A 20,844-nucleotide genomic window follows, 5' to 3' on the forward strand; every position below is an offset into this window, starting at 1 on the left:
CTTTTTGTCACAAGAGATGCAGCCCAGAGCTTTTCAAGAAAGAGTCCTCACTCCGACTGATGACTCAGTAACGCTGCAGCAACATAGTATTACAGTGCTTTTTTTTTTTTTTTTTAAAGTAAGCATCTTTTGCAGGGTGCATTTAAGCAAAAAGCTGGCGCTCTTAGTTTTTTTGTCCTCTGAGTTTTTGTTCTGCCCTAATAGTTAACCATGAGACCAAATATGTACTTTCTGTGTGTTTACTGTGTCATAATGACTTCCTGTTTATCTACAAAATGTTCAAAATCCTTCATCTCTATCCTGCATCTAAAATGGGAAATAAACAGTCATAGAAGAAAAAAAAAAAAGAGAGGCATTCGACTGTGTCCTCCTTCCGCCGAGTGAAACCATCCAAGCCACTTCTAAGAAAAGTCAAAGTTGGAGTGAGAGACTTGCAAAGGCGCAAATAGAGACGGCTCATTTTTAGAAAAGAGCTACGCTGTCATTACTGGTCCGTAGTGTTTACCCTTTGCCACACCTCCCTTAACCGAGGGTGAGCATCATCCCATAAACTTGTCCGCATTGTGAGCCACTGTTCAATTTTCTTCCCAGTTGGGATGCAGTGATGAAGATTTTTCACCACCTAAAAATATCAAGTTTTTTTTTCTTTTTTCTTTCTTTCTTTCTTTTTTGTTGGTAGTTATAAAATAAAATAAAAATTAAAAAAAAGCACTTAGTTTCAGTGATGTCTGGCATTTCTGCTAACTACAAAATATGTCATGTACCTCAGTGAAACCACTGTGTTAATGAACATAGTGGATCGATAAGTGACTGGAGGGAAAAATACAGAAATCCAGTTCATCAGCAAAGTTAAAAAAAAAAAGTTTTGATTAAAAACTAATAAAACATCATCGCCTGGCGGGTATTTTCCAAAAATAAAGTATCTCAACACCAAATGCCACATGTAAATGTGACATTTAATATTGATAGTTGATTCTCTGATCTGTGTTTTCCAAATGTATCTGCTGCTTACATACAAACAATGACTGTTCGTTCTTTTCGATTGGTAAAAAAAAGTTAAATTGTCTTTCTCACTCCTTCCAAAATTTTTTTTTTTTTTTTAAATAACCAAAAAGACACGACCCGCTCTTCTTTAAGCGCTGCTGCGCCTATAAACCTCCCCGGAGTGTCTGCTTTCTGTTTGTTTCCAGGCTGCTGCCCGCCGTCTTCACAGCAAAGACACAGAGCTGTACTTAAGTGGTTAGTCGCAGACACTTGGCAGGTGAGCAAAAGAAGTGACACTCCTGAAGCTGCAGCCGAAAACTGGTCGGACAGCTTGAAAGCGGGCAACGCGACTTCAGACGTGCGCAAGTGGCGTTCGTAAAAGACGGACGTCAGTTCGACGGGGTCGTGACCTTTGACCTCTACAACGTACAAGTTATTCCCATTGCCTCAGGACACTTCACACGCCGACAGCTGTTTCCGGCCGCCTCTCGCTGACGTGCCGACGTGCAACCAGTTGTTGTTTGGAGGATCGAACACTTGTGATCCGGCTCAATGACAGTTTCTTTGTCACCTCATCAGCAAGCTGTCAAAAAGATGAAGAAATAGGAGCACTAGTACGATTAACACTCAATACACACGCAAGTGTTGGAGTTTGTTGGGTTGACTGACGAAACGCTTCGGTGTGCTTCAAATGAACTAGGTTTGAAGTGTTTAAACATGCTCACACACTTTTGTGGCTGCAACTCAGCGCCTCTCCGATCTCTTTCTAAGACTTTTTTTGGTCTCCTGTATGTCTTTTCAGCCTCGAGACAATGACTCTTGAGAACAACGAAGGCACTCGCGGTGCTGCACTTTGTTGTACGGGGGGAAAATGACAGAAATAACCGTCAAGAATTAAAAAAAAAAAAAAAAAAAAAAAAAAAGGAAAGCTTGAGAAAAGTCTTTAAAACAGGCCCAACTTTTACACCTGATCAAACAAAGATTGTTGGATTGTCTGTTTACAGAAAGTACAAAAATAGTCAGATACAAACCGTCTTTTCCAGAGTTCGACGACGCTGATTGACAACAGCCCGTCCATTTGAAGCAGACTGAGGTATTAAAGCCTGCACGCCACGAGCAGCGCTACCATAACAGAACGTAAAAGACAACTAATGTTCTGTACAATGCGTTTCAAAACATGACTCGACCATATAAAGCTGATGAATTCAATGAAATAAATACTGTGAATTGACTTTTTTTTTTATATATATATCGGCGACAAGTTCATCAGATTATCCAATTGTAAATCAAAGTAAAATCGGAGTTTGATTTTATCATCGTTCATCCACGCACATGCATACAGTTGATTGAAATGTCCGAGGTGCAAAAGCTGCCCACGGTCGAGGCATCGATGCAGAAAAAAACAATTAAGAAAGGTTCAAGTAGCCAAAAACTAGGAACCGAGAATAGCATGATCTGCCAACGTCGCTCCGGGAGCACCGAGACGAGCGGCGGCCCACTTTTTATCTTCCACGACTAAAGCTTTTCTGACATCAGCTCAGATGCACAACTCAGAACTTCAAAAACTCTGCACTGAAGCTTTGTCAGATGTCACGCGACCTTTTTGTTTGCTCAACCTTTCCTGTCGCCCACTGCTCCCAAAACGGCGAGAGAAAAAAAAAAGAAATACAGCGAAACATCATCTTTTATGAAAAAGCTGGGTGCTCCGGAGCGAGGAGGCAGCGTTATGAAAGGGAACGTGGCCCCTGGCTCTTCAGCTGAGGCCCGGGTCAGAGAGAGCAGCGAGCTACAGTAGTAATTACTGAGAGACTGATTGCTGACAGGACCTTCCAACAGCCTGTGGTTAACTGGATGGAGCTGAGGGGGAGGAAGCTTCAAATGCACAAGCCTCACAGATGCTCCGCTGATGACTTGTACTTCAGGGTGGTTCAGGGGCATGCGTGCCGTTTTTCTTTGTTCATTCTCCTTTCAAAAAAAAAAAAAAAGTTGCAAAGAAAAACAAACCATTTCTGCCCTTCAGTCTGTTTTTGACATTTTTTTTTTTGAAAGAAGGATGGAGAGAAATCGGAGCGGAGGTGAGAGAAAATTACACTCTGAAACACAATTAACTCATTTAAAAAAAAAAAAAAAAAAAAAAAAGATCTTTGTCACTGAACATCCTTACAAGTTTAAAAATAGTCAAACGGAGGCCGTTAAATCCACTCCTCCATTCAAAAATCTCCCCGTTAATTTCGACGAGCAGATATAATTTGTTCCAAATGGCAGATAGTTATTTTTGGAGTGAAACTCTTCAAGCAGCAAGAGTCGACTTCTTAAACAGATTTGAACCTACTTCACTGGCAAGAGTGGGAGGAATGTGTGATTGTGGCAGGCAACAGCTTGCCACAACTGGTAGAGAGCACCATTTTCCAACTGGATTATGCCAGTTTCATCCTCAGGGTGGTCATTTGAGAGCCCTTGGAATCATTCATCATGACTATATGGACGTTCCAACCTGGTATTTTACCCAACCGGTTTTTGCCATCCGTGCAGCTGGTTGATGTAGCTGTGGTGACGGAGATGGCTGTATTTGAATTGGGCAGAAGTGTTTGTTTCACTGATGCATTGCTGCATGGGTTGGATCAGTGCTTTTACTCTTCAAACTAACTCAACTTTGCCAATTGAGTGATTTGATTTTTGTCTCTTCTAGTTGTGTTCATTTTTGAAGTGGAACAATCTAGGGCTGCATGATTTAGGATCAATTTGGAATCACTTTTATTTATTTATTTTTTTGCTTTCGAATTGAGATCACGATTCTCATAAGATTTTTTTTTTTTTTTACCAATATAAATGTTTATTGCTAAACTCTACGCCTAATATATGATGTAAGATATTCGAGTAAAATATTCCTAATAATACGAAGATTGAGATTAATCAAGGAAACTTTGTAAATTTCAGATAAATCGTATCAGTGAAAAGCTACCACCGAGTCTAATAAAACACCGATGACTCAAAATGTTCAAAAAACTACCGACTTCAGATCATTTGTCATCACTGATGAAGCTGACGGAGAAGATTACGTCATCTTTAAAAGAGCAGGCAAATCATTACAGTGTCAGTAGTTTTCCTCCAGCTTCCCTCGCAGTGGTGCGAGGTGACATATAATTCTCAGCGGGCGGGCAAAACTGGGCAGGATACCCGTTATGACACCTGCATATCAGCTCTGGTTAACAGAAAGGGAACCGTCCATTTTAAACATAATGAATCACTGAACATAAAAAACAATCCACTTCAGTCTCTTATCGCGATTCTATTACGATTAATTGTGCAGCCCCAGAATGACCCTTGGTTTTTTTGGGGTTTTTTTTGCATATGTTGAGGTATTCAGGATTTTGTGGTATCTTGTAAATCTTTAGTAAAAAAAAAAAATTAAAAAAAAATCAGCTCTGCACATGAAACATCAGCAGTAGCAACTCTGACAACCAGGGTTGATCCTGAATCTTTCAGCTCTCAATCTGCACTTTTCTCTGATACAGTTCATTAAAAGAGAATCATAAAAATTAAAAAAAGTGTGAAGTTATTTCAGAGTTCGGCGACACAAACAACAAGACAAAGTGTTGGAATCCGAACAATTTAAAACAGCAAAGCAACAACATCTATCTTCCACGGACGATGCTGAGAAGGAGCACAACTGTGAGCTCGAAATGGTCGTACGGCGAGTGTGTTTTATTAAAACACATTTTTGTGTACTGTACGCGGCCGAGTCACTGAACCAAGCGGCTACGCAAACTTACCTCTGAGGGTTTCTTGTGCTGGTGGCGGACCCATGTGCTGCTGGTGCCCGTATTCTTAGACGACCTGGACCACGACGTTACTTGACCTGCAGCAAGAAAAAAGACAACAACTGTCAGTGTAATTAAGACGAGTAAATATCTTTTTTTTTTCTTTTTTTTTTTTTTACTAAATACTCAATCAAGGGTTCTTTTGATGACCAGATGAGAAAATATCTATATTTTTCCTGTAGATAAATCCTGACCCTCCTTTTCAAGTCTTCCCTCACATGGAGCCGATCACCCGGCGAACTTAATCTGTGTTTGATTTTGTCGAGAATGTTTAATGAGTGCGAATGTTAATTTAAAGTGGAGAAAATGAAGAACAGGTCTCTGGCTGCAGATCTGACTTCACTCACAGAGCGTGCGCTCAAATTCGCTCCAAAGAAACTTTATTGTCCCATTGGAAAAATTTGTTTTGCAGAGAGGGTTTACAAAACAAACGTAATAAAAACAAGAGCCGCCGCCATGAACCGGCGGGGAATCGGTTAGTTATTAGAGAGCTGCTCGTCAAAAGTTCTTAAACGAGATGGGGTTCGAGGCTTTTGCAATTTACAACGGACGGGGGCGGTTTCAAATGCTGCAGAAAAGAAAGCAGCCAAGCAAAAACCTTCTCCGTGACTTTTCCGACGGCCCCGGGCGGCACCGCCACTCTGAGCCAGACCTTCGACGGAAGCAGACTGATGATGATCTATTAAGAGCTTTAATAAGTAATGACAGTATGAATAGCATCTTGTTAAGTTGTTAGTCCACTGCGGTCCTTTACAACCTCATTAATACGCAACTTAATTGCAATTAACCAGACACTGGAGCCAATATCCCACCCACCGCTTCAATCAGCAGCCCTGTGTGTGTTTGCCCGAACTCATGTACATTAACAAAGGCCACACTGATAAGGGGAGAGGGAAGGGGAGTGTGTGTGTGTGTGTGTGTGTGTGTGTGTGTGTGTGTGTGTGTGCGCGCGCGTAATTTCATTCATGCTGATTTTTTTTCAAAATTTTTAGAAAACTCGCAAAACCGCTTCAACAGGATATAGCCGAAAGCTCATTTTCATGTGTGCACCGTGAAGAAGGCTGTCATTAAAAATTGCATCAAATTGGCAATTAAATTACATCACACTGGCATAATGGGAAATACAAATTGGCCAATACTGTGTAATATAGCACATTGCGACCGTGACTTGAGCGAGCGCGCGAGCTGCCTCCCACTCAACATATTTCCCCCGCCGCCGCGTTAATTTCACCGTCCGAGCGGCGCCGAGGGCAGAGCCGCTCGTCGGGGGCCCCGTCTCCGACACGGCCCGGACTCCCCCCCCGCCCCCCGTCACCAAAAATCAGGCGCACGTCCAATTCGCACGGTGAACGTGCAGCACGTCGCAAACGAAGCCGCCGACGCATCCGACGCACCGGGCGGCCCGTGTTCGGGTTCGTTTCCTCAAATCGCTTTCTTTCGGGACGGGCGGCTGGGATTCGATTCGTCCGGACGTCGCCGCGGACGATAGTTCGCGCAGCTGGTACGGGAAGTGGCAGCGAGAAACATTTATTTCGGCTTCCAGACGGCGCACGCGTAGATTCTGCTCACTTTCTGAGTGCCGAAAGAAATCCGAGTGGATTCTCGTTTCCAAACCGCCTCCGAATGCGTTTTTGGTTTCGGTTTGCAACAAAACAACAACAACAACAACAACAACAAAATTGCTTTTCATTTGTTTGTTTTTTTGCCGTCCAAACTTTCACATATAAATCTGGATACAATCTGGATATGAAAAAAAAAAAAAGATTTGGGCTGACGGTCTGAAGACTGCTCAAGTCTTCATGTCAATCTTACCTCCCCCGAGGAGGGTCATGAATTTTTAGAGGACTACTTTTTCGTTCCCTCGAAATATATGGTGACGATTCTCTTGCAGTACGTCTCCCATTTCTTCCGGGACATACTGCACACGTCTATCTCCGCTTGACTGCTCCCAAAACAACACCCCCTACGGATCAACTCCCTGGATATCACTTCGAACTGGGGATTTGTGCGGAGGAATGATGGTGTAGAAGGCTGCTCTGCCTTTGGCCACGACGACGTAATGCATGAAAGCAAAACCTAAACCGATTCGTAGATCAAGAGGTCTCTGCAGCGGAAAGCGGCACGGCCGGGCGATTCATGGGGCGACCGATAATCTAATGAAAACCACACCAAAAAAAAAAAAAAAAAAAAAGTTAGATAGTATCATTATGTGTACGTCATTTATATTTTTGAACATATATTAGGTACAACGCTGCCTGATCTCCGTGGGAGACGGTGAATTGGAGACGGCAGCGCTCGCCACCACCAACTATAAAAACAGAGCCTCATATAGGAGCACTGAAGACGTTGAACAAACACCGACTAAGTTACTTGTTTTTCTTATTATGAGTCACAGATCTGTACATAGAACTGTGTGCGTGTGTGTGTGTGTGTGTGTGTGTGCGTTGCTCATCTACAAGTCTCTACCCGTGCGTGTGGTAGAAATAAAAATATAGAGAGCGACTGTGCACGACTGCTGGACATTTTTGAAGTTTACTCATTCATCAGGATTCCACTATTGTGCGCGTGTGCGTTACAACCACACGTCCCACATCAGCCAGCTGCACAGCTCCATCGCTGCAGCCCAGATAACCGAGCGGGCCGCAGCGCAGTCGGGAGGTTACCGTCGCGGCCGCGTGTTAATTAAAAGCCGCGCTTGGTGCGCAGCGGCCAAAATTATCATGGGCATCCTTCAATTAGAAACCTGATAACTTCCAGTGAACAGATGCAGCTGGAGCCCACACTGCACCGGACGGGGGAGGGAGCGGGGGAGGGGAGGGGAGGGGAAGCTCACGGGCTTAAGAGTGTTTATAAAGCAGACGGTGTGGCCTTCAGCCGCAGGGTGGCCCGGTCAGGTCTGAGAAACAGCCTGTTAAACCTGCTGTAAAATACATTACACATGCAGACCCGTGACCACATAACAGTTAAACCTGTCAGAGGTCACGTCAGCCTGGGGGGCGTAAACAGCGAGGTTTCAAGTTGGAATGACTACGTCACCCAGATTTGATTTGTCCAGGTCTAAATTTCACATTAAATGTGTTCAATTAATGAAAAGAGTTTGTTCTGTTCTCCTCATTGCAGCTAAAGTCAGACAATTTAATTTGACCTTAATAAAAAAAACTTTTTTTAAATTTCACATTAAATGTGTTCAATTAAAAAAAAAAAAGTCAGACAAAAAAAAAAAAAAAAAAAAAACCTCTCCCTTAACTTTGACTTTTTGAACACAAAAAGAGAAGATCACCTTCACTCTATCGTCCGCTCTGTTCCTGGAGTGCATTCTTTTGACTGTAAAGGGAAATTAGGTTTCAAGAAAGGAAGAAAATCCCAGTTGAAACCGTTTTATTCTGAAATATCCCCCAAAAAAATTGGATACTTTTATTATTTCAGGCATCTGGCTGGGGAACGTATTGTGTCGGTTTCTCATGTAGCATTATATTATACTGCATTATACGGTGTTGTTGAAATGAATTCAGCCAAGTGTTCAAATTCAGCAGGGTTTGACAACACAAAATCAAAAGTGCGGTGCCTTCCTGTACTCCAGAGTTTCCTTTATAGTTCACTGATGTATCTAATTTCTGCCTGTTCTCGCCTGACATCGCCACGGGAATACCCAAACAAATATATTTGCTTCTTATTGCATGCTTCAAAATGCCAAGAATTAGTCACGTTGAACTGAAAAGAAGAATGACATTTAGAATTAAATTAAAACTGGCTAACTGTCTTCGGGGACTAAGTCTTCATATTTTGAAGCCAGTGATCAGCTGTGAGAGCCAAGTGTGTGTTTGTGTAACATTGTATGTCATTCAAAGAATGTTTATTATCAGAGGAATTTCCAGCAGGAGCTGCCAGGGATGGTAATGTGGTGGTCGGGCCAGATGTTCCCAAAACCATGCAGCGTATCTCGTCATGTCTGCCTGTCTGTGTGTGTGTATCAATGTCTGTCTGTGTGTGTGTGTGTGTGTGTGTGTGTGTGTGTGTGTGTGTGTGTGTGTGTGTGTGTGTGTGTGTGTGTGTGTGTGTGTGTGTGTGTGTGTGTGAGTGTCTGCCTGCCTGCCTGCCTGCCTGCCTGTCTCTGCCTGCCTGCCTGTCTGCCTGCCTGCCTGTCTGCCTGCCTGCCTGCCTGCCTGCCTGCCTGTCTGTCTGTCTGTCTGTCTGGGAAGAAAACACATCAACCAGTCAACCAAACTACGCATCCACCGTCTAATGTCCTTGTATCTCTCTATCTATCAACCACATGTTGCATAGTCCTGACGTTTCTCCCAAAGCACATGAGGCCAGACTCACTGTGAAAACTGCACGCCACTAATGTGAGATGTGGGTTTTATTGACTGTGCGGACAAAATCTGTGTGTTTTTAGCATCTGATTTACTGAAGCAGCAGCTCACAAAAACTCCTGCAGTGACTGCAGGACTGACATCCAAAGACATTCTGCAAGCAAAGGAGAGCTTTGTCTGAGATCACCCGGCGTAGAAAGAAATATAACCGAGTGCGATCTTCCAAAACATTTACATGGCTGCAGTGAAACTCCAGCTAATAAAAAAATAAAAAAATAATAATAATAATATCACTATTACGATCTCTGGGTCAGTTATGATATTACTGATATTTGAACTGACCTTCTTCATGGGTTCAGTGGAAGTATTTCGAGAACGCCGAAGTTTCACTTCGGTAAATGTACGCTGCAAATGTCTTATCAAAAGACAAGAAGAGTGCAGATGGAGGCGGTGGTGATTTCACAGCCACAGATCATCAGGTTCAAGTTTACTGAACACAAACCACAACTCCCTTCCGGCTGTTTGTTTGTTTTCACAGTACTCCGAGTGTTCATGCGGCATCAACTCAAGTTTCTCCTCAGAGATAAGGAAGGTTTATCTGCTCCTGTCCTGTCAGTCTTGTCTCTAGTTTGACAGTGTATTACAGAACCCAAAGAAAGGAGACCAGATTTTAGTCCCAGTAGCACGCAGTGCATGCAAGAATACCGTAAAACATGCTGCAACTGAGGGAATTTTTAATGGAAAGTGGTCAAAAAATGTCAGCAAGATGATGTAAGAGACTGGTGGACAAGTTATTTCTACTATAAGGGGGAAAGTACTTGCTCTCGAGGCCATGGGTGTACTTTTTTTTTTTTTTTTTTTTTTTTAATATATATACAAAAAGAACATTTCAGCTCTTGACTTTTTTAGTTTTTATTTGAATGAATGAATAATTTAAAAAGATCATCTTCCTTTCTGCTGTCATCTGTAGGCACAGTTTCAAGGACTATCAAGAGTTTCCTCGACGCAATTAGTCAAAACATGTCAAGTCGAAAAATGTTCCATGATTGTACAAAGATAATTATAATGTACAACATTTGGTTCTTTAGGCGACATTATTATATATATTTATTTTCATAACTGTTTTATGTCAAACTTGGCTGCTCAGGCTCCACATTCAGATTCTGTGTGGCTGTATTTTAAAAAACGGGAAGTCGTAACGAGCAGTGAGACGGGAGGAAAGTCTATATGGACACAGAGAATATGAGAAAATACTCTGCAGGAGTTGAGTGAAACCGGGCAGCTCGCTGTACAACAGCCGCACAGGAAACACTTCCACGTTTCCTATTCCCTCATTCACATATACACACACGCACACGCACACACACACACACACACACACACACACGTCTTCCCTGAATATCGCTCTCTCTCAAACTTACTGTCAGTGGTGTCAGAGTCGTTGCTGCTCGTGGAGTATTTTCTCCTCTTCTTTTCGCTCTCCATCTGTCAGGGGGGTGGCAGGGAGGAAGGGAGGCAGGGGGAGGGTGGTGGAGAGAGAAAGGGAGGGGGGGGGGGAGAGAAAAATGACAAGTGAGAAGATGTTCACCATGAAAACACAAGTGCTAATGAAATAATGCGCTGATGGCACCAATCTGTCAGAGCCTCCAGCAGGCAGCCCGCCAGAGTAAACCAACTTGATCACCGTTACACATTAGCACTTCGGACTCGCTGGGAACTTCACAATGATACAGTTGTTCTTCACATACAGTGCGAGTCCTTGTACGAGTCGACTGCGAATTTTCGGTCTGTATTAGCGTTGCATTCACTGGGAGCTTTTGTACACTGGAGGGTTTTTTTTTTCCCCCCTTTTCTTTTTTTCTTTTTTCAGTATAATCGAGTGAAACCAACTCAACTCACAGCAAAACAAAACACACGCTTCTCTCAACCAGCTAAAATCTAGGACACTCTCTGAAGCAACAAAGCAGCTGTGTTTCTTGATGATAAAGGACATGGAAAAAGCAACTCCATCATGACGACGTCTCTTTTTAACGACATTATTTTGTTCATTTGTCACCTTTTCTTTCCAACTCCGAGATAGTCACTGGGAAAACCGTGAAAATAAGGCTGCTGCTGCAGCTCAGTTTGATCCAAAAGGAATACATCTTACTGCAATGTCTATAATTTCCAGTACAGCAGACAAGCTAAAGGGACCAAAAACGGAAACATTTCTGCACAAAGCATTGTTTTGATGTTTAATTTTTGAGTTTTTCCCAAATGGTTTTCAAAGGAACAGCAGCATGAAGGTTTAGAGATTGTTGGGTTTCGACCAGTACTACCTGTATGATTGCGATATATTTACTTTTCCTTTGTATCTTATGGGCATACACTGAGACACACAATGCAAATTCCAGCCACAGTTCACGGTATTTCATTCACTGACAAAAACAAATTAAGAAGAACTCGCAAATGTGAACGTAAACATGGCAAGACTTGACACGCATAACTTTCAAAATCAGCATGAACACTGTTTTATGGAGGAAGGACACGCATTCAACATGTTTATTCGACCTCAAGGGTCGACACAATGCATTTCTCTCAATGTAAACATGACTGTTTTTACAAGAAAACCCCGCAGAACATCTTCGACTGATATTATGAGAACCCACAAATCAGAAATTGGCAAAAATTCAACCCAAAAGAACAAAGATTTTGTTGACAAAGCATCTACTGGATGATGATGACGATCTCATCTGATATGAACGACCCTCTGTCAGCGTATTAGACACAGCAGGTGCAGCCACAGCACCAGGAAGATATTCAGAGTTAAGACGGGATGTCTGTGGGGAGGGAAAGAAATTACAAACTAGCACGTCTGTTCCTGCAGTAAACTCTTGGAAAATGCAATAAATCCTCCGACTTGCTCAAACTCACACTTAAATGAACCCACAATTACACCCACTGTCCAAGTTTGACAACTAATGTGAAGCGTTGCATAGAAGATGCAATTTTAAGGAAGAACAGCAGAAAGACACTTTAATGGTTTTATTTCTGACTGAATGAGTTTCGGTTCAGGGCCGAGAGGAGAGAAGAAAAACTGAAACGAGAGGGGAGAGAGCACAGACGAGGAAGAACTCTTTAAAGAAACGAAAAGAAGACGGAGATGTTTAGGCTCAATAAATAATGGAGACTTTACAGGCGTGGGGGTCTAAGAGACAGACAAAGGAGGAACATCAGAGAAAGAGGACGGAGTGCGTCATAAATCAAACAAAGGCTGTCAGTAAGAAGCGATTAAAAATCCATAAAACTAGTCTTGAAAAGGATGTTTTCAAAACACTTATTCTTTTGCAGTGAGCTAAAATAGTAGCGTACACGTGAGCATTTTGACCACAGCGTAAAAAAAAATGAGGGTCAGTGGAGGAGATCTATCGAGCGCCAGTCAGAGGGAAAAAGGAGGGCATGGGTCAAGAGAGTCTGAAGGAGAGAGAAATGAGGCAAAAAGAAACGGGGGCACCGAGAGTCAAGGAATCAAAAAGAGGTTTTAGCGGATTGCCAGACCGAGGCAGGAAAGCCAAAAGAGGAGGTGCGTTACAACCTTCAGCGCAGTGATTTATGTGGCAGTAAAACTGGGCTATTCCCTCTTATACGGGGCTCTTCCTGTACCCCGGCCTCCCCGCCTGCCCCGCACACTTAACCACTCTGACATTCATGCTGACAGAAAAACACGGCGCTTCTCAGCTGCCGCCGACTATTTCCATTCCAGAGCCTTCCCATTTCTCTCACTCCCTTCTCTTCCTCCCCTTCCCCGTCCTCCTCGCCGTACAACAACAGGGACACGGGGAGTCTGCGGAGTAGGGTTAAGTACATTATTGACTTCCTTGGCCTCTCTCGCTTTTCTCTCCGTCTTCTCCACCTCTTCCCCATCTGTCTAGCTCTACCTCGCCTTTGAGGAGAGTTGTTAAGTACATCGCTGACTTCCTCCAGCTACGTCTGTCTGACTCGGAGTCTTGCACGCTTGGATCCATCTCAGGGTTTCCCCTCGCCTATTAAACTCTCAGGCGACCCACTTAAACCACACTCAGCCCACCAATGTTTTTTTGTTGTTTTTTTTGACCAGTTAAATGGAAAATTTGAACACTAAGAAAAAAATTGACATTAAATAGATTTTTTTTTTCAGGGTCTATTTGTTACATTAATCTGCTAAATGAGTCACTTTGAAAGTGTTTTGAAGTGTTTACAACGAGAGATATTTTTTGACTTGGGCTGTTGCGAACATTAAACTTTAGTCGACGATTAATTGTCATACAAATAATTGCAATTAGAACTTAATAGTTACACAATTGGTGGCGCTAATTATCGACTCGCGCCATTAAACCATAGAAGAAAGATGCGCAACGAAATAATGTCGTCAAAAAAGCGCCAGTCAAACCTCAAAAGGTGGAAGAGGACATCTTTTTCTGCAGCTTGGTTTGATTGGCGCTCTTTCAGTGATGTAATTTCGATGCGCTACTTTCTTCTTCTATGGTTTAAGTGGCGATCAGTGCCACTAACCGTTTAACTTCTCACATTAGAATAGGCTTATTTGACAAGACGTGAAACCAACATAAAAAAGACGATGAAGTCATTCATCGTTACTTGTCTGACAATTAATCGTCCACTAAAACGTTATGATCGTGAAGTGTAAAGAATCTCAATCTCGCTCGGAGTTTCTATTATTGTTTACAATCTAAAGAACTGATAGTTATTCTTTAGTTCATGTTAATAATTAATATTTTTCAATTCTTTGTCTTATCTAAGAAATACCCTAAAATATTGTGATGATAAAAAAAAATCTTATTCGTAAACCTACGCACGCTGACAGGAAAACACGCACACAAACAGCTCTGAAACAGGTGAGGGCACACCTGACCCTCAAATGTTAATATACATCGCTTTAAATAGAGTGAATAAGGTTAAAGTTCTTTTGAAAGGGACTGAAAACATAAATTCATTTACTTTAGTTTCAAAAACACCACACTGGGCGAAAATAATTATCCTAAGTGAATCATTCACCACCTCTTTAGAGTCAATCAAAGCCTCAAGGTAGCAGCTGCTACTTGAAAACTGCATAACTGTAAATTAAGCGTTTATGTCAATTATTGCACAACACATTTTTGCTTTTAACAGATGGTTGACACGTCGGTGTGGAATAAAGACGAACCGTCATTTAACCAGACTCCCGTCTTTGCAGAAGAAGGAAAACTTTTTAACAAATTGAGCTTGTGGCTGCATCCTGACAATATGGAGTTTGTCTGCTTATAATGCTAACAAGCCGTTAATTGGTGAAGCGAGAACATTCAGAAAGTGTTGTGTGTACACGATCTACACTGACTGTGTTTTGACACAGCAGCGGCCGGCGAGTCGCGTTGATTTTAGTCGATTGCGTGTCCCGGTTTTGGTTCCACTTTCGGTGTTTTAGTCCCAAAAGCTGTTTTAGTTACAATAATACTACATCTAAGCAGTAGCCAAATGCTTGTACACTTCTTTCAGATGGGAAAATTGGACTGAATTATAAAGATTTCCAATCACTGCATCATCACAACATCATCAGCCACAATGTTGTTTAATCCACCGTCGTATCGTCGGGTTTCCGATCAGATCGAGTCAAAACCGACGGGCGACGTCACTGCTGGTTGCCGCTCGCTGCTAACCAATTAACTTTTATAAAATATCACCAGACAAAAGGTTCAGTGACACGGTAACATAGAGCGATCCGCGGGGCTGAACCTGTGATCGTAAGCTTACAAAACCATCTCTTTAACTTTTTGTCCTGGTGGCAGCCCAGCATTTCTGAAAGCATATGTAAGGGGGGTGGGGGTGGGGGGGAACCGGTGGCCCTTTAAAGTGACAGACCTGACGGTAATTGGAAATGTCACTGTATCTCCTTAAAATCCCACATCCCTCCTTTTTTTTTTTTTTTTTTTTTTTTTTTCCAGAGCAGCATGACCTGAGGCACATGGCAGAGGAACAGCTCTGCACCTGCCAAGAGCGGCCTCCAAGTTCATTTTCTCCATTTTTCCTTCACCCCGTCTCGCTTCTTCTTTTTCTACACCCGATACCCTTCTTTTCTTTGCACTCAGTAGCTCATCCTGACTTCCCCATGTCGACTGTATGTCTTTCTGTCCCTCTTTTTCTCTCCTGCGGTACACACAACCATGTCTTCAATCAGTGCAGTGAAGCACAGCCCAGACTGTAGATTGAGATATTTTGTGCTCTCCAGAGAGATGGAGTGGGTGAAGGAGGGGGGGAAAAAAAAGAAAGAAAAGGGAGACGGAAAAGACCCACAAATGTACAGCTTAATCTCAATCAGTGCAGTGAACCAGAGTCCAGGTCTGCACTCGGTTACTTCCTGAACAGAGTAGCAAAAAGAAAGACAGAAACGGAGAGTGTGTGACAGTCTGCCGTCTTGCCAAACGGCTACAACAGATGGTACAGCATGCTTTTATCTCAAGAGCCAGCATGCTTTAAATCACTTTTATATAACTGAATCCATTTTGCATTTGACTTTTGACTTTGATGTTGCTGCTTACTGAGAGTGTTGACTAAAATGGCATTTCTACTTAAAAGCAGTTTGTTAAATCTTTTACCTTTGCCATTCAAAAGGCTCGATGAGGGGTGAGTCCTCTCTAAAAAAAAATAATCCTATAATGGACAGGAAATGGTGCGTTTTACTTTTCCTACAGCAGCTGACTTCATTCAAGAAGAAATGTCCCATTCAGACAATAACAACAATGGCTATTACAGCAGTAGTTTCCAATCCTCTAATATGTCACCTGCTCAATACAGTGATTCTGTTCAAAGAACATCCTACATAAAATATGTGTGCAAACATAACCACCTGCTACCATTATAAACAACCTCATATTTACAACATTTGGTAATAAATCACTGATTCATTACTTATCATAGATCTCCGCCAAATGTTACTTTTGCTTTGCTGGTACGGGTTTGTTTATTTTACTGCATAATAAAGCCATACGCTTTATGTTGTACTACATTGTATGATAATTCACTGCCAAATTGTATAATCGTGATATATATTTTGATTATACTGTGTTGTTGCATCAGTTTACAATGTAATGTGATATTACAATTAATTGACAAAAAAATGATTCAGCAAAAATTGCGATAATATTTTCTTAATTTAAGTATTTGCCATTTCTGAGGGTCTGTTTGGATTATAGTTGGTTGACTGGACAAAGGGAGCAATTTTCGAGCACTGCAAACACAAACGTTGATATTTTTCCAATATCATAAAGACAACAATTGATGGATTAAAGTGGGGAAACAATAGGCGGATTAGTTGATAATGAAATCGATTGTTAGCCAAAGCCCAAATCACACATATAAAATAAGAGGTGCTGTGTAACAGTGCAGCATTGTGTCTGTATGTGTATTTATTATACTGTTGGTTTGTGTTGCATTACGATCCGATCCCGTAACAGCACTGTAAACCTGCACTTTGTCAGAGTTGAAGCAGGACAATAGCCGGAGGCAACAAGCTGTCAGAGTCAATGAAGCTACGTTGTACGAGGAAGAGAACACTATCAAACAGAATGAAGTACAACCATACTGTGTACTAATGTGACTTTAGTGTGGCTGAGCATTTCTCACAAATAAATAATAGGTCTCTAAACTCGAAATTAAGTTTGAAAACGACCACGGAGAAGGGACGAGGAATCAACAGTTCGAGATCAATAAAAGGAGTGAGATGACAGAGATCATCAGTCAAAGTTTAAAAAAAAATTGTTTTTAAAAAGCCTGATATCCCAAAAGATGGAGGAAAACAGAAAGATGAGTCACAGTGGGGGAATCAAGACAGTGAGACTAAAAGAACAAGCCAGAGAAAGACAGCAGGAAAAAAAACTATGACATAGCTGCAACTACTACAGTACTCTATATATATATATATATATATATATATATATATATATATATGATGACAAATTGGAAAAATAAGCAGAAGTAAGCAAATGCATTACACAACTTTACCCTCCCCACAACCTGCTGTAATCACCATGCTATATTAAACAGAACCAGCTTTGCTAATGAGCTCATTAATTTAAATAATAAGCTAATGTAAATATGAACTCTGTCTCTTTAAGCAACTAAGGGAAAGAGTCTTAACAAAATGAGTTGTTGTTTTTTTTCCTCTGTTAGTCAGAAGATTTAATAAGGGCAACCTGTAGTGCAAATATAAGACGTGTCTGAGGTCATGTACTGATCTCTGTGTTTACACACCACCGTGGGGACAGAATGGCCGCCGAATGTGATCGAGGTGGTAGGGTATAAAAATAGAGAATCAAGCACGCGCCAATAGAGTATCTGTAAATAAATACTTGCATCAGCGAAGACGCAAGCATGTTCAAACCCTCACACAGTCTGTAACTGTTGGCATGCTGTCTTCGGTACTGTGGCCAAACTAGCGGTACAGTAGAGTGATGTGTGACGGGGCTGTGGGGCTCACATCTGTCAGAGGAATGAACAGTAGCCCGGCAATTCAGTGTGCGCACACGCACACACACACACATAAACAGAAACAGTATAATTGATCCAAGGCTAATCATCCCTCTGATGAAAGTAAAGGCATAACTATCAGCCGATGAATGCGTCCCCTCTTAGTGTTCAAAGACCGGTCTGGTCTGCTTTAGTTTAATACAGATTACATGTCATCTGTGATCTAGGGTAGTCCATATTACGCCAGCAGTCCATTAACAGGACTATGTTTTCAATTACTCTGGCTGATTACATTCCTAGTGAAGTTAAAGCGAGGTGGGGCTTCGCTAGGGATTGCATAAAACTCGAGGCAGGAATAAGAACGATAAAAGGGAAAAACTGTCCCACCTTAATAGGTGCGACAATACTGGCAGCAGAGTAACGGAGATCTCGATCAAATCAAGCCTGTACATGCCCATGAGAGTCCTTTAAAAAGTTATAATCAGGACTCACAAGTGTGGGGCTGTAAGAGTTTTAATCGTTTGAATGACTTTTATTGATTGTGACAATCAGACCCGATAATAACTGAATTCAAACCATAGCCCTGCTGTATCATGTCCAAACCCAAACAAAGACTCGCCTGATTAGCTGGATCTGACTAATCAGACTTTACTTAATTCATTAAGCCTGATGTCAAGGTCGTGTTTGCCATCACTCTGCCCAATCCGTAGTGTCCCACTGACATAACTTTCCCTCAACAAGAGGCTGTGATGGCGGTGGCAGAGAGAAAATACTACAAAAGCTTTGACAAAAATTAAAAGAAATATGAACACTATATATCAACCTTCCACAAATTCTACATTTACATCAATATTATTTGGGCCCGTTTCTAGCCATCGTATGTCAGTGGATTCACAAATTAGAGATGAGATGGCTGAAACTGAGCTCAGTAGACGCCATCGCTGGCACCAGACGCATACAGTATATAATACTGTATATTTTATTGGGTTTAGACAGCAACCTCTGGCTCTCATTTGAATGCTGTCTGCTGGTGAAAGCCAAATTTTCTCTCTATAGTTTTGTGTCAGCCCAAAACATTTACAGTGAGAAGGTTGACTAATGCATGCTGGGAAAGCCAAGTCGCCTGGGGAGCTAATTAATTGGCTGACTATGACACTGCCGAGAGCTCTATGTCTGACTGAGTGTTTAAAGGGGACTGTGCTCTGAAATGTGCAACAGATCGGGTCTGAGAAAGCAGCTATATGTGGACGCCAAGCTGCAGGTGGAAAAGAAAATCATGCGTCAGCTATTTCACCAGGGCACAGGCTCTGTAACACACCCTTGTGCTAATAAAGTAGGGTAAGCCTCAGCATAGGAACCAAGTATGTCTGCTGAGGGAGAAAGTCAGGGGAGAACAGCTGTTACTGCTCAAAGATAAATAGTGTACACTCGATATGTGACGGTTTCAGGGCTTGTTTATAGTCCCAGAAAGTTTATAGCAGCTTATTCACACATTATTCACATAAACAAAGCCTTAATTTCAGCTCTTGATAAACCCAGCAACAAAGTAATTAGCATTTCTCATAAAAAAAAAAAAAATAAAGGTCAGGGTTTAGTTAACTGTCCTGAGTTTCCATTTCCTACCTGTAAACCAATTAAAGTCGGATATATCCATCAAGCCATCCATTTTCCACCACTTAACCGGGGGTCGGGTCACGGTCGCAGCAGGTTGAGTAAGATAGCCCAGATGTTCCTCTCCCCGGCAACGTTTTCCACATCCTACTGGGGGATCCTAAGGCATTCCCTGGCCAGATGACACGTAAACCCTCCAGTGGGTTCTGGGTCTAACCCCGTGGTCTCCGACCAGCGCCCAGAAAACCTCTAATGAAAAGATGCCCCAGGAAGCATCCTAAATCAGATGCCCGAACCACCTCAGCTGGCTCCTTTTAACGCGAAGGAGAAGTGCCTCTACTCCAAAAGCTCTCCAGCCTACCTCTGAGGCCGAACCCAGCCAGCCCGCAAAGGAAACTCTTTTCTATCAATCGTATACGCGATCTCGTTCTTTCGGTCGCTACCTAAGGCTCGAGACCGTGAGCATCGGCCGGTAAATCGAAAGCTTCACCTTCGGGTTGATGACCTGTTCAGGCAAGAAGGTTCGCTGACTTCCACCACGTATGCGAGCGCAGACTTTAAACCTTTTTCCACCGAGTAGCTTTTGGAAGTGGAACATTTTCAGAGCCCCGGAAGCTGCGAGTGAGGTGCCGATATTGAACAATTTGATTTCGGAATGATGTAAGTTTGACACAAGCAAAGCTAATGCTGACATTGTTCATACCGCATGTATGCATTCTGTAGAGTATCACGACGAACACTTCAATCACTTCACATTATATCGCATCGTAAGGAGGACGGAGTCAGCTCTAGTGCTGCAGCTGCTGAAGCATCGTCGGGGCCATTATAAAGTGAGCAGATGCCACTATAGATGAAAATGGGAAATAAAGTGTCATAAAAAAAAAAAAAGCACTCTTTGCTTTAGAACATCTTGACAGCAGCAAAAGGTCCACCTTGAGCAACCATAAATGCATGGCAAAGTATTGCACTTAAGTCAAATCGCACCTTTCAATCAAACTGAGTGCGACTGAGGCATCTTTTTTTTTTTTTTTTTTTATCTCTTTTCGAGTTTCAGTGAATTTTGTCACTTCCTTTGTAAATTATGCCATTTGTTGTGACATTTGCTCTGAACAAACAAAAAGTCACTGATGTTTAGACAATGCTTCGCAGTAAAGCTCTACCAAGTATGTGTTGCAACTGGTGCGGCAACAGACAAGGATCTTCTTTGCCGAGTGGTTTTCTGATTAATCCATTCATCATTTGATCTATAAAACCCAAAAAGGTATTTCATTCACAATGATATAAAACCCAGAAAAGCAGACACTGCTCACATTCAAAAACCTGGAATAAATGAGTGATGGCCGGTTTTTTTGCTTTATGAATAATTTGATCAGTTATTAAAATGGTTTCAGCACCAAAATGGCCGTGATAACGCACTGTGAAACAGACACATTTGTACAAACATGTCAAAGATGAATCCAGTTCATAATTTGGTTATTTCTGAATGAATGAGACAGGATGTTTGCTGGACTTGGTCTGTCTCTCCGTCCTCTAGCCCGCAGATCTGTCTGACTGCCTGTGTCCCATTTATCATTCAGTCCGTCCGTCTGTCTGCCTGTGAGCTTGCCATCTGTCTTTCTGTCTGTCTGACTACTTGACTC

At 42.1% G+C, this 20,844-nt stretch overlaps 2 protein-coding genes across 3 annotated transcripts in view; one reads left to right on the forward strand and one right to left on the reverse strand.

Annotated features, from left to right (window-relative positions):
• jade2 (jade family PHD finger 2) overlaps positions 1 to 20,844 on the reverse strand; it is a 166,840-nt gene that overhangs the window by 133,160 nt on the left and 12,836 nt on the right. For both annotated transcript variants that reach the window (XM_069717296.1, XM_069717288.1), the window contains exons 2-3: positions 10,540 to 10,603; positions 4,758 to 4,843 (exon numbers count right to left, since the gene is read on the reverse strand). In XM_069717296.1, coding sequence (XP_069573397.1) covers positions 4,758 to 4,843; positions 10,540 to 10,603 — 150 coding nt within the window. The remainder of the gene's footprint in view (positions 1 to 4,757; positions 4,844 to 10,539; positions 10,604 to 20,844) is intronic.
• The window catches only part of skp1 (S-phase kinase-associated protein 1), a 140,512-nt gene that overhangs the window by 55,517 nt on the left and 64,151 nt on the right, over positions 1 to 20,844 (forward strand). The gene's annotated exons all lie outside the window — the stretch shown is intronic.

The sequence above is a fragment of the Brachyistius frenatus genome, unplaced genomic scaffold, assembly GCF_029030835.1.
Source record: "Brachyistius frenatus isolate BFR_SWC_R1_liver_20210118 unplaced genomic scaffold, ASM2903083v1 Contig_5, whole genome shotgun sequence".
Taxonomy (NCBI): Eukaryota; Metazoa; Chordata; class Actinopteri; family Embiotocidae; genus Brachyistius; species Brachyistius frenatus.